This window comes from Cydia splendana, chromosome Z (assembly GCF_910591565.1).
Source record: "Cydia splendana chromosome Z, ilCydSple1.2, whole genome shotgun sequence".
NCBI lineage: Eukaryota > Metazoa > Arthropoda > Insecta > Lepidoptera > Tortricidae > Cydia > Cydia splendana.
Genome location: NC_085987.1, coordinates 46,321,194 through 46,338,596, shown reverse-complemented (window position 1 = coordinate 46,338,596; position 17,403 = coordinate 46,321,194). Strand labels below are relative to the sequence as shown.

Below are 17,403 nucleotides of genomic sequence, written 5' to 3'. Positions count from 1 at the left end.
AGACAGGTTTTTGGCAGTAACTAAACACCAATAGAAATAAAATGTGATTTCTCATTATTCTTATTAAGTTAATTAAGCTATAAAATCAACAAGCCTTGAAATTGAGTCTATTGTTTACCGTTTTCTTTCCACTTTCCAGCTTTCGCATTACGGACGTTTGGAGGTCCACGTGCCAATTAATTTATTTGTAGGTAAATGTAACATTTAAGTTATAAAAATAAGGTAAAACATAGCTTTTGAAATATTTAAAAAAAGTCCAACCAAAAGGGACTTGCAGGGCTGGTCATCCAAAGCAAGCTTCGAGCAACACCGGGAAGGGAGTCGGCATTCGCCCTATTTCCCCTCTGCCGAAGCACATGCCCAACTGGGCATGCACAGAACTAGCGCGGTGCGTGTTTAGATTTGTGGATTTTTTTTTGACGTGTGTTATTTTCTATGTATTTGTATTTCTATGTTCTATGATTTTGTGATATTTGTATAGTATGTAGTGAGCGAGAAGTGCGACTGTGTGCACGTCCCCCCCCCCCCCCCCCCCCGCGAAATGTGGCAGAACGATTTGTACGGTAAGTTATCACTTTGGGTCCTCCCTTCCGATGTGTCGGAAGCCGCTACCCGGTGTTGCTCGCGTGTTCACGCGAGAGAATTAAATTCACCGCTCGGAAAAACGCCCGTCATTACGAAAACATAACCCTCTTCCATACTGAGATCCTCTTCCTCTTACAACAGAGACTTCCTTATATACCAATGTCAACGATTGAATATGCCCTAATGACGTCTGTGACGTCTCTTCACATGCAGGAACGAACATTTTCAACTCATAAATGGGTCCTTAGTTGTTCTCAAAATGACGGGCGTTTTTCTGAGTTTTGGAAATAATTTAGAAAATTAATTTCAGGGCCTTTTGAGTGTCGGTGTCTTGCCAGCGCTATGGAAAATGTCGTCGCCGCGGAGTTGCGCCAACGTTGCATCTAGCAACAGACATAGAGTAGACTAGACGGCGACGCTCGGGAGACGCTAGTGTGGGGTGGCTCCGACTGTGAGGGCTGTATCTCCCTGTACATCGAAGGGTGTCATTGATTTACGTCGGGTCGTTGAGATTTATATCTCAGGAATGTTAGAAACCTGGACTTTGAAATGTTAAACAAGGTAGCCGCAGTTCAGTCTCAACCCCTAGAGTAAATTTAATTCTATAGCGAGACGAACGTAACTTATGTACTTACCTACGTACTAATAGTGCATGACAAAGTGCGCGATTTCGAGGAGCAACGTAAAGTTGACCTCGACGTTAAACGCGATGAGCTGAAAGCACGCCAGCCTGCTTCCATTCACTACCACTATGTGGCTGGTGTTCTCACGTGTCCTCAATGTGCGCGGGGGTTCACCTCAAAGATCGGCTACGTCAGCCATATTCGGGCGCACGAGCGCCGAGCTAACTAGGAGTCGAAGTGGTCGCCTTGGTCGAGACCGGCCGGAAGGATCATCACTTATACTTACGATATATTATTATCATTTGATGTGAACACGGTTTTGTCTTTGACCCATATATTTTTTTGCTCGCATCTTATATTTGTGTGACATGAATGGTTTCTTATTTTTATTCTTTTTTTCAGGTGGAATCGGAAAACGGCGCCTCGCCGGCCCTGCCACTATGTCCGGCGGGCCGGCCGGACGTCGACGCCACACCGCTACTCGGAGATGGTGAGTGTTCACATACCTATTACATTACAATGTACCTAAGTGATATTTTTACTTGGAATACAATACATTTTCTGAAGCTGACACGGACTCAGGGTAGTAGCAACCCTAAGGCCCACTTGTACCATCCCACTAACCCGGGGTTAAGCAGTTAAACCGTTAACCGTGTGTCAAATTGTACTGGTAACCATGGCACCTCCAGGTTTAACCGGTTAACCCCGGGTTAGTGGAATGGTGCAAGTGGGCCTAAGCGACACTTCATGTCTAACCAGTCTAACCTCATCATCATCTTCCTCGCGTTACCCCGGCTTTTTGTTACGGCTCATAGGAGCCTGGGGTCCGCTTAGCAATTTATCCCGAGAATTGGCGTAGGCACTAGTTTGTACGAAAGCGACTGACATATGATCTTTCAACCCAGAGGGGAAACTAGGCATTTTTTTGAGATTAGTCCGGTTTCCCTACGATGTTTCCCTTCACCAAAAAGCGACTGGTACATATCAAATGATATTTCGTACATAAGTTCCGAAAAAGTCATTGGTACGAGCCGAAGTTTGAACCCGCGACCTCCGGATTGAAAGTCGCAATCTTTTACCGCTTGCGCTTGCTTAGTATTTCGTGATTATTCCGACCAGAGATTGAAACGGTCAAATTATATCAAAATCTAACGAAAAAAAATCGACAACATTGTAAAACTAGTCCCTGAAGATGGGGCCAGGAAAGCGAAAAGCCAAGTTTCCAAACAAAGCTCTGCGGGAGTTTTCTTCCAAGTTCAAACAGCAGCTTTAATGAAAATGCCACACGGCAAACGAGCGGCAACCAATTGCGGTGCGTAAATAATAGAGCACGAGTTGTTTAGCGCTACCAGAGCGCTACCCAATCAAACTTGATGTTTGCTCTGTTAAAACAGTTGCCTCACCGCCGCAGAGCAACACAGCGCAGTCACTAGAGATGCGCACAACGGTTCACTGGGTTGAAAAGATTCATATCTTTTACTCGCGGTGATATACATATTATATATCACTAATTTCGCTCAGTGAATCTGTAGAATATATTGTTCACGAGTGAGAGAGAGATGCCAATCAATCAGACACAGCCATAAGTGCGACCAAGATGGCGAATCACGCGATACGATTCCGCCATGTTTTCCCAACACCCTCCGTATTCTGTAACCTATTCGCATCGTTTCACTCGCTCGCCACGCTCGGCCGGCTCATTCGAATCATGAGTGGAAAAAAGCGAGCAAGAACACTGTGATAGAAGAGTGAGTGATTTCAATCAAAAGATATAGTTCATTTAAATTACTCGATGAACGACACAATGTCTAGCATTCACTTTCAAACATATAAGACGTCTCCCGGCGTCGCTGGGGACACGTGTCGCGCGTTGTTGCCAAACATGTCGAGGGAAGTCCGACAACGTTGCGTTGCGCAACTACCCCCTACGTCACTACATAATTGGAGTGGAGGAGACCACGACGATTGTCTAAAGTTGCAGCAAGACATTGACAGTGTCTGTGCTTGGAGTGTCCAAAACAAATTGTCTCTAAACGTAGGGAAATGTTCGGTCATGTCATACACCCGTGCTCGACATCCTCAAAAATGTTATTACAGGATCGGAAATAATTCTCTGCAGCAAGTTGCATCAGTTCGTGATCTTGGCACAATATTCGATCAACAGCTCACATTCAATGACCACATTGTCAGCGCCTGTAAGGTTGCAAGAAAATGCCTAGGTTTCGTAATCCGCCAATCAAAATCTTTCAGTACACAGAATGCACTTAGAATACTGTACAACGCGTATGTACGAAGCCGACTTGAGACGAATGCGATAATTTGGAGTCCCCATGAACAACACTACACACTTATGTTGGAGAGGGTCCAGAAATCGTTCATTCGTCATCTATATAATAAAACTTATGGTTACTATCCATACATGTACCCTAGTCTATATATTCTCGGAATGGTTAACTACACCACCCTCGAGGCCAGAAGAAATGTGGCACTCGTAAGATATTTTTATCTCCTAATCCGTGGCCAAATACATAACCCTCAGTTGCTAGCACTTGTACCGTTTCGAGTACCTGTCCACAGCAGTATTCAGCTGCGCCCTCGTCGCCGCGCGCTGTTTGCAGTCCCGGCGGCGCGGACCCGGGCATTATCCCACTCACCGCTGCACCACGCATTGTCTCTCCTGAACGATATATTGGACAGCGACAGCGAACCTGACATATTCCAATGCACGGAACCTAGTTTTTTGTCAGTTAGTAGCCGATACCTGGAGTCAATAGCGACGCCGAGCTCAATTAATGTATAGTTAGCACTTAAGTAAAATCTTACTCTCAGTGTTTATATAATGTCACTCCTTTTAACATGTGTAGCTTGACTGTAAATGTTAATTTAAGGAATAAATAAATAATAATAATGTAGACTGCTATTAAACGCACGCTGGTGTCGCTTGTGGTCTAGTGGTTAAGGTTCTTTAATAGAGGTTGTGGATTCGAGACTCGACGTGCTACCCAATCCAACTTGATGTTTTCTTTGTTATAACAGTACGGCTACCACCACTTTTTACGTTGACTTATTAGCTCGCGTCTACGTCAATTACTTTCTATACATCTCGCTTGCACTAATATGCAAGTACGAGCGAGATGCATAGAAAGTAAATTACTTAGACGTGAGTGAATATGTCAAACTCAAAATCACTAAACGACTCTCAACAATCTGCCAGGAGAGGGCTCTTAGATTCTTTGGGCACATAATGCGGTCGCCACACCACAGCCTCGAACGTGACATCATACTGGGGCAAGTTGAAGGCAAGCGCGCTAGAGGAAGAGCCCCTGCAAGATTGTCGGATTCCATAAAACAAGCATGTGGTTCCATGCAGAGGGCAGCCCACATAGCCCTTGTTCGCGATAAATGGAGGGACATAGTTATTGGTCACGATCCTCAGTCATGAGGGAACGACGAAGAAGAAGAAGAATATGTCAATGTCAAAACTGGTGGTAGTTATATAGTTACCCCACGACCGCAGAGCAACACGGCTTATTAGTCACTTTACAAACATACATAACCGGGAGACACCCAAGGACCACTGAATTACTATGGTCAAAAATATTAGGGTTCCGTACCCAAAGGGTAAAAACGGGACCCTATTACTAAGACTCCGCTGTCCGTCCGTCCGTCCGTCCGTCTGTCTGTCGCCAGGCTGTATCTCATGAACCGTGATAGCTAGACAGTTGAAATTTTCACACATGTTTTTTTTCTGTTGCTGCTATAACAACAAATACTAAAAACAAAATAAAATAAATATTTAAGTATTTTTTTGCCATTTTTTGCGTAATGGTACGACGGGACCCTTCGTGCGCGAGTACAACTCGATATCCTAATTGAGCCCACAGACAAAACATCCTCCAGACTTAGCATAGTCGCGCTACCCCCTCTGCCACGCATACGGTAATTTTACTCCATGTTCGAGTCGAAAGTGTCTTTGTGTGACGTCCGTGTCTTTGAACGGACCAATCACGGCACGGGATTTCGCTCACCTCGTCCCGCGCACCCCCGCATTTTTGCATCATCGGTTGCATGAAATAATTGCTCTAAACTCGGTCTAGAGGATTCCTAGTCTATGATTGAGCCTCTTTCTCCGTCACAAAACAGAAAATGAAAGTGATTGCCAAGTATTCTAAAATATGCATTTTACGAAAAACTGACAATATGTAGAAAACGAAAAGTAGTCAGGACTACGTTTGTTTTCAGAAGAAGTCCTCAACTTAACTATTCTCTTACTTACGGAATCAAACATCAACATCATCAACATTTATTAAGCAAATAGGCCACAAGGGCACTTTTACACGTCATCATTGAATTTACATAATTACAAGCAAAAATAATAACATCAACAATTTTATAAAATAAAACTAACAATTCAATCTAACGTATTACAATTACTAAGAGATGTATATGGTCTCTTAATGTCGAATTACATAAAAAATACAGATACAAAACACAAAAAAAAAATCTATAATATTTAGAGGTGTAAATGTCTCTAGGTGTCAGAACTATAAGATTATATGTATAGTTTATCAAGTTATCCTTAGAGATGTATAGGGTCTCCAAGAGTCAATATCCTGTATAATTAATACATTCATTAAGAGAATACATTTTAACATCTCACTTACGGCCGTTATGGGTAAAAGTGGCCGTTTCATAGAATGTTAAAAAACAGAAATTCATTTCCAAATTAATTATATCAGTCTGAAAAGCATCATTTTCCCTAAACAAAAAAATAAAGCTCAAAAGCCAGCACCTTTGGATTAAAGAGAAAAAAGCTACCAATTATTGTAATTACACACATTAAAATTCAATTCACACACAAAAGGGTCCCATTTTATACATACATTTAACATGAACCTTGCGCGTTCGAAATTTAAACACAATATCCCTAAGCGGTGTAGGGGACAATTCGAATTTTAGCTTTTCGATCCATGATGCTGATCTGTATGTCAAATGTGACGTCTTTGGTTGGAGAAATGTTACTTTTGACACTGACAGATCAGTATCATATCGGAAACAGATTGAATAACTAAAATTCGGATTGGCCCGTTAGCTTCATTTGAATTTCCAACAGCCACTCTTAGATTTATATTTACATTTTAAACTCTAAAGCAAACGTAATAAGGTTGGTTTTTGGTTGAAGCCGTGAAGTTTGCTAAGTTCTGAGTGTCGATCTCGGGTCTCGAAAGGGAAATAAAGAAATATTTGAATTGCTAATTGGGGAAGGAGCGACGGGAGAAAAATGGAGTTTTGGCCTTAAAATGTGTTCGTCGAGAAATTATGGGCCGGGGAGGAATAAGTAGCGATCTACAGAGTGGTAATGGCACGATTACAGTACTGGGAAATCGAAGTGATTTTTCCATCACACTTGGACGTAAAAGGTACTAGAGTCAGACCAAGAAATGTCTGCAGCGGATTTGATAGCCCACTCAGTGAAACTTCTATGAAATTATGACGTATAAATAACACTTGCACTGCGTGGGCTATCAAATCCGCTGCAGACTTTTCTTGGTCCGACTCTATTACGTACACGTAGGCTATGCAGTCCGTAAATCCCAAATTTCGACCTAGAGCTAATGTTCATCCAAAATCAGGCAGAGGTTTTATTTTTCCCTTTTTAGGGTTCCGTACCCAAAGGGTAAAACGGGACCCTATTACTAAGACTTCGCTGTCCGTCCGTCCGTCCGTCCGTCCGTCCGTCTGTCACCAGGCTGTATCTCACGAACTGTGATAGCTAGGCAGTTGAAATTTTCACAGATGATGTATTTCTGTTGCCGCTATAACAGCAAATACTAAAAACAGAATAAAATAAAGATTTAAACGGGGCTCCCATACAACAAACGTGATTTTTGACCAAAGTTAAGCAACGTCGGGAGTGGTCAGTATTTGGATGGGTGACCGTTTTTTTTTTTTTGCTTTTTTTTTGTTTTTTTTTTGCATTATGGTACGGAACCCTTCGTGCGCGAGTCCGACTCGCACTTGCCCGGTTTTTTCCTCACAAGTGTGATGAAAACATTGTATGTGCCACCGGTACTATTAGTTATTCTGTGGTGCCACGAGCGATACAGGAATAGGGAAATAAATATTTTGCACCATGCAAGAAATAAAGCAGCTATTTTTTGACCAATTTATCTTTAAAACCCGTATACTTAAATCTATAAAGAGTAATTTGATTGTGACGTCACATGCGAGTATTTCATATAGTAGTAATTACTACAATTCCATAGTAGTAAACTGACAGTTCAAATAAAAAACTGATTTGACTAGTAGTCAAATACCCTATTAAGTAATTGAGCCAGTGAAGTATGTGAGTAGTAATATAAATAAAAAAAATAATATTATAGGGACATTCTTACACAAATTGACTATATAACTCCCACGGTAATCTCAAGAAAGCTTGTGTTGTGGGTACTCAGACAATGATAAATATAATATACAAATACCTATTTATGTAAATACATAGAAATGTTTTCTATTGACTGAGGAACAAATATCTGTGTTCCATGACTGAGGAACAAATATCTGTGTTCATCACACGAATAAATGCCCTTACCGGGATTCGAACCCAGGACCATCGGCTTCATAGGCGGGGTACTACCGACTACTCCAGACCGGTCGTCGTAATGTATAATTATGTCTTCAAGACCAGGAAGTAATAGAATTATTTCCTAGTAAAACTTGACACAATGACTGTTTTTTTTAACGTGGGACCTTTGTGGGGCTATTAATACTATTAAATCGGCATGATCTAGTCTAATTATAAGTACTAGAGTTAGACCAAGAAAAGTCTGCAGAGATTAAGATAACCCACGCAGTGCAAGTGTTATTTTAAACGTCAAACTTCTATGTAATTATGACGTATAAATAACACTTACACTGCGTGGGCTATCAAAATCGCTGCAGACTTTTCTTGGTCTAACTCTAGTACTTATCCGTTCATAATGTTAAGCGTCTGCTACATTGTTGTTTAATAGTAAAACTAATGAACCATAAAATTCTAGTGAGACTCAAGCATAATTATTAAAACTCTGTGATAACCTGGATAAGCGCTGGTGGCCTAGCGGTAAAGGGGCCCACTGATTAACAGTCCGCCGGACGGTATCGGCCTGTCAGTTGTTCGGAACTGTCAAAATTGTGTTCTAACTGACAGGCCGATACCGTCCGGCGGACTGTTAATCAGTGGGCCCGTTAAGAGCGTGCGACTTTCAAGGTTCGGGGTTCACACCCCGGCTCGTACCAATGAGTTTTTCGGAACTTATGTAACGAAATATCATTTGATATTTACCAGTCGCTTTTCGGTGAAGGAAAACATCTTGAGGAAACCAGACTAATCCCAATAAATAGTTAGTTAGTTAGTTAGTTACATATAAAGTGCGTCGCAATCAGCCTGCCTAGGTTTTCAATAATGAATTTTGCTGATTTAATATTTGCTAGTCGCTTTTCACTGAAGGAAAAACATCGTGAGACTGGACCAATCCTACTTTACCCTCCAATAAAGACTTCTACTAATTAATTTTATAAGGTTTTTTTAAGCTTAGTCATCTTCGGGTTTTTTTTAAGTGTGTCTTTATTGCTACGCTATTTAATTATACATAGATAATAATAACGATTTCATGGTGCAATGCACAGGTACTGCCCGATTCGTATTTTAGGATACGTCAATTAATAGATCTAGAAACGATATGGATTAGATGCGTTGGGATGGTTTTGTTGCGTTTTTCGACTTAAAATATGTGAGTGACCCGTTCTAAATATATATAATATTCATTCATTCTTTTAAAATTATGGCTTTTATGAATAATATAAAATGAAGTTCCATTCCATTACATAGATAACTTGAACGAAAACATCAAGAGTACTGACGGACCGAATATCCCAACACGCAATATTAATATACATAATCGAAGGTAAACTATAATAGGCATATTCAGGCCGTTTTCTTTGGGGCAGCGGCTCGCAAACTATTTTGTAACAATCTACTTTTATACAGAACCCCTCTTGTAAATTTCATTTGAGAGCGTGACCAGCGTTCGCGTTTGCGTTATGTCTATTTTTGTATGGAATATTGACCAGCGCGCCAAGCGGGACGTTTTGGAAACTCAAAATCCCATACAAAATGACTTAACGCAAACGTTAACGTCACGTCACGCTATCGAAAGAAAGGACCCCGGACCTAAAGTATGGAAAATGTGGTTTCAGTTAAATATCTTGAGATTTTGATATTTTATAGATTTCAGACTAGATAACAAACACAGTATAAGAACAGTAGTGAATCTTCATAGAAATGTGCCGCTGCCGGCTTGAATGTGTGCGTGCGCGCCGGGCGCCGTGTACGCACGCGCTGCCACGCACACATTAGAATAATATACGGGGGAATACGGTGGCGGCAGTGTGGGCCGTACCGCGACTGTGATCGCGCGCATTCGAGTACGCTACCCGCCCGCTCGCATTTGTCTGCTCTGACGGTACGCCTTAATTTTTTTGCATTTTTCGCATAATTTTTTTGAACAGAGGCAATAGTATAAGTAAGGTACTAGATTGAAAAGCTTGATTATATCACTATTGTATACAATACTTTTTCTACGAATCAACAAAAATAATACTTTAAACTAGTAGAATCATACAAACAAACCAAACCAAAAGTATACAGCTAAGATACGGGAGCAGCCGCGATACCTTCATAATACTGGTACGCGCCCCGGCCGCCGCGACCCGGCGGGCTGGTCGACGACACCTCGTAACTCATGAGGCCCTGGTACTTGCTCCGCGCTAAATTCAATTTTTAGACACTTGTTTTCTCGATTTTGGCCACCGTAGCCTATGGAGACTAACAAGCAACACTAAGTGGTTTTCGTAGTCTATGGATGTTGCTATATTAAGGGTGTCACATGCGCGTTTCTGATTTATGAACCAATTGTTTCTACTATACAACCTAAAATAAATAATTAATTTGAGCTATGGTTTTGTTTCGTCCTCTTGACCGCGGCGAGCTGTGATTGGTCATTTTCATTATAGTTGACTAAACTGTATCGAAATGAATATTATAGTTGAGTTGGGAGCCCGTACATTAAAAATACCCATTTGCAGTTTGGTATAAGAAATCTTAATTCAAAAATTACAGTCGTACAGTAGAAAAAAAATATAGTGTCTCAATAACGACTCCTCAAACCCGGACTTGTCATTCTTCATAATACCTACTTGCCCATGCTTCCCTAAAACCTTTTTACTATTAAAGTTATACGTAAGGATGAGAATTTACTTTAACCGCTAACAATAAAGCGTTCCGAACATGCAGAAACCGGAGGAATATTATTCTGTATCGAATTTATAATTTTTTTAATAACTGCCATTTCCTAATGTTAATATTTAAAAAGCGTTTTATTTATACTTCATTTATGAATTGATAGAACATTTCATTATATTATAATAAATAGAAACGTAGTGCTACTCATAATACGCAAATAATATTTAACTAAAAATAAAAGTGACAACCCTAAGCGCCAACGCAAGAGTAGGCAAATAACTTGCCGAGCGGCCTTAGATTCACTACTGTTCTTAGTGTACTGTGTAACAAAGTATTAGCACAGTACACTAAGAACAGTAGTGAATCTAAGGCCGCTCGGCAAGTTATTTGCCTACTCTTGCGTTGGCGCTTAGGGTTGTCACTTTTATTTTTAGTTAAATATTATTTGCGTATTATGAGTAGCACTACGTTTCTATTTATTATAATATAATGAAATGTTCTATCAATTCATAAATGAAGTATAAATAAAACGCTTTTTAAATATTAACATTAGGAAATGGCAGTTATTAAAAAAATTATAAATTCGATACAGAATAATATTCCTCCGGTTTCTGCATGTTCGGAACGCTTTATTGTTAGCGGTTAAAGTAAATTCTCATCCTTACGTATAACTTTAATAGTAAAAAGGTTTTAGGGAAGCATGGGCAAGTAGGTATTATGAAGAATGACAAGTCCGGGTTTGAGGAGTCGTTATTGAGACACTATATTTTTTTTCTACTGTACGACTGTAATTTTTGAATTAAGATTTCTTATACCAAACTGCAAATGGGTATTTTTAATGTACGGGCTCCCAACTCAACTATAATATTCATTTCGATACAGTTTAGTCAACTATAATGAAAATGACCAATCACAGCTCGCCGCGGTCAAGAGGACGAAACAAAACCATAGCTCAAATTAATTATTTATTTTAGGTTGTATAGTAGAAACAATTGGTTCATAAATCAGAAACGCGCATGTGACACCCTTAATATAGCAACATCCATAGACTACGAAAACCACTTAGTGTTGCTTGTTAGTCTCCATAGGCTACGGTGGCCAAAATCGAGAAAACAAGTGTCTAAAAATTGAATTTAGCGCGGAGCAAGTACCAGGGCCTCATGAGTTACGAGGTGTCGTCGACCAGCCCGCCGGGTCGCGGCGGCCGGGGCGCGTACCAGTATTATGAAGGTATCGCGGCTGCTCCCGTATCTTAGCTGTATACTTTTGGTTTGGTTTGTTTGTATGATTCTACTAGTTTAAAGTATTATTTTTGTTGATTCGTAGAAAAAGTATTGTATACAATAGTGATATAATCAAGCTTTTCAATCTAGTACCTTACTTATACTATTGCCTCTGTTCAAAAAAATTATGCGAAAAATGCAAAAAAATTAAGGCGTACCGTCAGAGCAGACAAATGCGAGCGGGCGGGTAGCGTACTCGAATGCGCGCGATCACAGTCGCGGTACGGCCCACACTGCCGCCACCGTATTCCCCCGTATATTATTCTAATGTGTGCGTGGCAGCGCGTGCGTACACGGCGCCCGGCGCGCACGCACACATTCAAGCCGGCAGCGGCACATTTCTATGAAGATTCACTACTGTTCTTATACTGTGGTATTAGTTGCATTAAGTAGTCATCAGCATATGCTGGCATGCATTTTGGTGTCTTGTATTCACCAAGTAAACCATTTATATTTCTATTTCAAAGCTCGGTCTCCCAGATATTTATTACTTTATTTACTATATTCTCTATTTGCTAATTCAACTATATTATATTCCATTGACATGTTATATTACTCTTGATTCAATTTATGTGATTAATCATATTAATTTTAATTATGTATTATGATTAGTGTACTAGAAATGTAAAAATGTAACAGAATTAAGAATGTTGCAGTGCCCTAACAGGGTGTCATGTACAGTCAGCAGCAGAAGTTGCTAAGCGGGCGAGGTGTTCATAATTACCTTGACACGCTCTTATTCTCTTAACAATAAAGTAGCGTCAAGATCATTTTGAACACCTGGCCCGCTTAGCAACTATTGCTGCTGGATGTACCTACAAATGTATTTATTGTAGCACCTGTATTCTGATGAACATGACAACAATAAAAAGATATGAATATGAACATGAAATTTACACTATATGGGTACTGTACGGTTACCATCAGTTTGTCACTGACATAAACGCCGTCGAGAACGTAATTTACTTTCTATACATCTCGCTCGCACTCGCATATTAGTGCAAACGGGATGTATAGAAAGTAAATTACGTTCTCGACGGCGTTTATGTCAGTGACAAACTGATGGTAACCGTACAGGGCTCAAAAAAGCGTTGAAGTAATAGTTGGTCTAGCGTGAGTCATATATCCTTAATATTTTACTGCGGCATGCTGTTAATAATTTTAAAACACCTTTGCGTATATATATCGAAGCTAAAGGACAATATTTTTGTGTAACCCGTGCAAAGCCGGGGCGGATCGCTGGTAAAATTTAGAAAGTGGAAAGATTGGGAACCACTGTGGGGCTACTTATATGTAGTGTCCCTATTGTAAAGGCCCTTTCACGCCAACGGTCGTGCCGGCATTTCTCGCAGTATATTGTTGTATTTTATCGCGTGTTGGCACAGATTAAGTAGGCACCCTGTAGATTAGATACACCACTCACCCTAAAGAAGAAAAGGTTGGCTTCATTTGCTAATTTCACGGCAACGGTTGTCCCGGCGGTTTTTGTAGTATTTTGTTACCTATAAGTAGATTATGTAATGTGATAGATACGCCATTCTCTCATTTCGGCAAGTTCTTTATGAATAAAATTTGTATAATATGAAACATTTTATAAAAATATTCGTAAATCGTCTCTATCCCACGCCGACCTTATAAAAGTGTAAATATTTTTTTTAAATAAGTAGATTTAAAAAGAAAGTAAATGTTTTCCCGCCCAACATTGTCTATGGAAATATAGTTTTAAAAGTATAATGTGGTAGACCACCTCTTTGTTTCATAATTGTCATGGAGAAAAAAATACATAGAGTGCTCCTGCTCTGTGCTCCATACATCAGTTTTATTACCAAAACGACTATTATTCTCGTAGTCAACATCTAGCATCGAGTAGCGGAATTATCAGTACCTACTGCTACTTGATGATAGATGTAGTAATGGCTGAAAAGTCTAATGCTCAACAATTTTCAGCTAATATTATAACCGGATTAACCGGAACTCTATTTTCAACTCCTTCTGCTTTTAATATTAGTTGTAAATTGTTGTTCAATACAATTTTCGTGAGTCGCGACACTAGAGAATTCTAGTATCAAGCTATCAGGTATTAGTGGTACTGACAATTCCGCTACTCGAGGCTAGATGTCGACTACGAAAATAATAGTCGTTTTGGTACCAAAACTGATGTATGAAGTGAAGCACTCTATTCTTACTATATTGCTCTATGTAATTGTCTATTGTAAAATGTATCTAGTAATAACAGTAAAAGGCACTAGGTCTTGAGTAAATGATTTATTTTCTAACTGGATATACGACAATGCCGAGACCGACGCTACCGTGGTTCTCGAACTGGATATACTACAATGCCAAGACCGACGCTACCGTGGTTTTCGAACTGGATTACTACAATGCCGAGACCGACGCTACCGTGGTTTTCGAACTGGATATACTACAATGCCGAGACCGACGCTACCGTGGTTTTCAAACTGGATATACGACAATGCCGAGACCGACGCTGCCGTGGTTTTCGAACTGGATTACTACAATGCCGAGACCGACGCTACCGTGGTTTTCGAACTGGATATACTACAATGCCGAGACCGACGCTACCGTGGTTTTCGAACTGGATATCGTCCGTACTTTGAAAAAATCTCGTATCTCGCACTGCTACACAAAGTTAAAACGCAGTAGCTCTGTATGCATCCCATACATAGTTACCACATTTTTCTTTTGATTGATAGGACTAGATACGAGTTTTTTTTCAAAGTCACGATGTACGACAACGCCGAGACCGACGCTACCGTGGTTTTCGCGGGAAGCCATCTTGACAGATCCGTCCGATGACAGCCGCACTGTCAGTTAGGGCACGTTCAGAACCCCGCTAACACTTACCTATGTAGGTACATTATGTAATCTGTGATGTCGGTATGCGTCCTCACTTTATTACACCGTACGTTTATTTACTAAATTACAACGAAGGAGACAATGGAATTTAGAATATTCAGAGTTGTAATACGAAAACTTGACAGAAAACGCGTTGGACGGCAATCCAAAGATGTGGGTTAGAATCCCACGTTCGCCACGCGCTTGTGGCCTAGCGGTAAGAGCATGCGACTTGCAATCCGGAGGTCGCGGACTCAAACCCCGGCTCGTACCAATGAGTTTTTCGGAACTTATGTACGAAATATCATTTGATATTTACCAGTCACTTTTCGGTGAAGGAAAACATCGTGAGGAAACCGCACTAATCCCAATAAGGCCTAGTTTCCCTTGTTCCAAGTTCCCATTCAAGGTTGGATGGTCTGATGGCAGTCGCTTTCGTAAAAACGTAGTGCCTACGCTAATTCTTGGGATTAGTTGCCAAGCGGACGCGGCTCCCATGTGCCATGGCAAAATGTGCATGGACAACGCGAGGAAGATGAAAACTTGAGAAGTCGGCCAAGGTGCTAATAAATATCTGAACACGCATTCTAACGCCTTGACAATAGAGGCGTACGTATTCAGATATTAGAGAGCGCCTGTGTGGCCGCGGGATAAGTGTGACTGGCCTTCATACCGGCAAAGAGAATTTAGGGTAGAGGAATATTGTCAAAGTAAATTATGTAGTCAGTACATTTACTGCCATCTTTCGACACAAATGATTAACACTTTTAGAACGCCATTTGACTTTGATCCTTATTCTTTCACTGAATGTGTTAGTGTTCATTTGTTAAATATTGAAATTAACGCCATCTACTCCAGTAGATGGTGCAATCTTTTATCTTTTCGAGCGATGGCGCCATAGTTTGGCCCACTTTGACAATATTCCTCTAGTCTAAATTCTCTTTGCCCATACTGACCTTAATAGGTACATACTAACATACATACACGCCGACCTTTGTAGTTGTGGTGTACCTAATCGGTAAATTACTGACGAAAAAAAAATACAACATTGTGGCTACCACCAGTTTGGCACTGACATAAACGCCATCGATAACGTAACTTACTTTCTATGCATCTCGCTCGTACCCGCATATTAGTGCGAGCGAGATGTATACAAAGTAAACTATGTACTGACTGACTCATGAGTCACCGTACCATGGTACGGGTACAGAATAAAAATCAGCCCATAAAACATAACCCTTGTCTCGTCTGTCGGTTAGTAACACTTTTTTTTTCCGTGCTCAGATATATATGCACGCTATAATTCCACCTAATACCTTCGTCCGATGTCACAGGGTGTCGCAAAAAGTGATAATTACAGGGCGCTGGGTACAGTCGCGCTCGGTTCGATTACGTTGTTGGATAAATTTTTTATCCATATATGATATATAACTTTTAAAGTTTTTAGCCTGGTTTCGCGGTATAATAAAGGCCCGTTCTTTTTGTTGAAGTATTCGGATTTTAGTATGAAAACATTCGAGAAATAAGTTGCGAAGTGACATTCGGCAAAATATTTTTTGGCAATGACTTAGATAACCTTATACACAGCCTGAGGCTACGCCATAGTCTAATAAAACATGGTCTTCTCTTCAGAGTGACACAAGCCTACGTCACAATAACATTGCCACTTTGTATAGCGCTATTGCATACTATTATATAGCGCTGTCGCATGATGACGTAGGCTTGTGTCAGTCACGTGGTCGGAAGAGAGTACCAGGCGGAGTATATTATCATACCATGGGCTACGCTTTCCGTGGTTATAACAAATAGAAAACTGACAACGCAGCGTTGGGTGACGTTATTATGACGTTTATATGATTGATTAGGATGAGTTTGCATAATGATCTGTTGACTACTTTTAGAATGCGATGAGTATTTCTTGTAGGTACTAGCACTTTTAGCCGATACGTGCCATGTTTTTTTTTTAACTAATTAGGTAAATACTTATGGGTAAAATTGGTCGGGTTTTTTGGGCCAATGTGATAGAAACAGAGACACATATTTAAAAAAATGCGGTTTTCCGGACCGGTACGATCTTCAAACTTTCAAGAAACGAAGCGTACTGCCATCTTTAATGCCGGCAACGCTCTTGGTAAGATAAGATAAAAAATAGTTTATTCAAGTAGGCATATTACAATGCGCTTATGAACGTCAAATAAAGCTATCGGCTCCAACCGTACACCTCTGCCTCGAGAAGATTTAAATCCCCCCTCAATTGGAGGAGGGTGGAAGGTGTCCATGGGCAACGATAATTGCCTGTAGGCGACGCGTATGCTCGTTTGCCTACAAATAACACAAAATTTGCAGACTCAATATATTAATTACTAAACAGTTTGGATAATTCTGATCAGTCTGAATTTATTTCTCATGAAAATATAACACGGATAGTTATCGATGTCAATGTAATCTATTAAATGCGTCAAACTGTACACAACTACATGAAAGACGGGCTTTACCTATTTTTGTACACAGTATTATTGGCAGCGTAGTTTTATCGAGCACGACTGTACCCTTTGTCACAAAGGCGCCCCTAATTGTTTCACTAATACCACTTCTAGGGTTCTGTCCGTGTTGTTACGTTTATTTATAAACTGTGTTCTTCCAAACAATTCTAGACTCTATTGCACATACATTTCAAGACACTATTTATTTTTATTTGGGGACAATCTTAAGGGGCCCACTGATTAACAGTCCGCCGGACGGTATCGGCCTGTCAGTTGTTAGGAACTGTCAA

The 17,403-nt window shown here is 40.4% G+C and overlaps 1 protein-coding gene across 1 annotated transcript in view; it reads left to right on the top strand.

Moving 5' to 3' along the window:
- LOC134804014 (adenylate cyclase type 6-like) overlaps window positions 1-17,403 on the top strand; it is a 391,384-nt gene that overhangs the window by 195,210 nt on the left and 178,771 nt on the right. Inside the window, exon 4 of the mRNA XM_063776869.1 lies at window positions 1,611-1,698. Coding sequence (XP_063632939.1) covers window positions 1,611-1,698 — 88 coding nt within the window. The remainder of the gene's footprint in view (window positions 1-1,610; window positions 1,699-17,403) is intronic.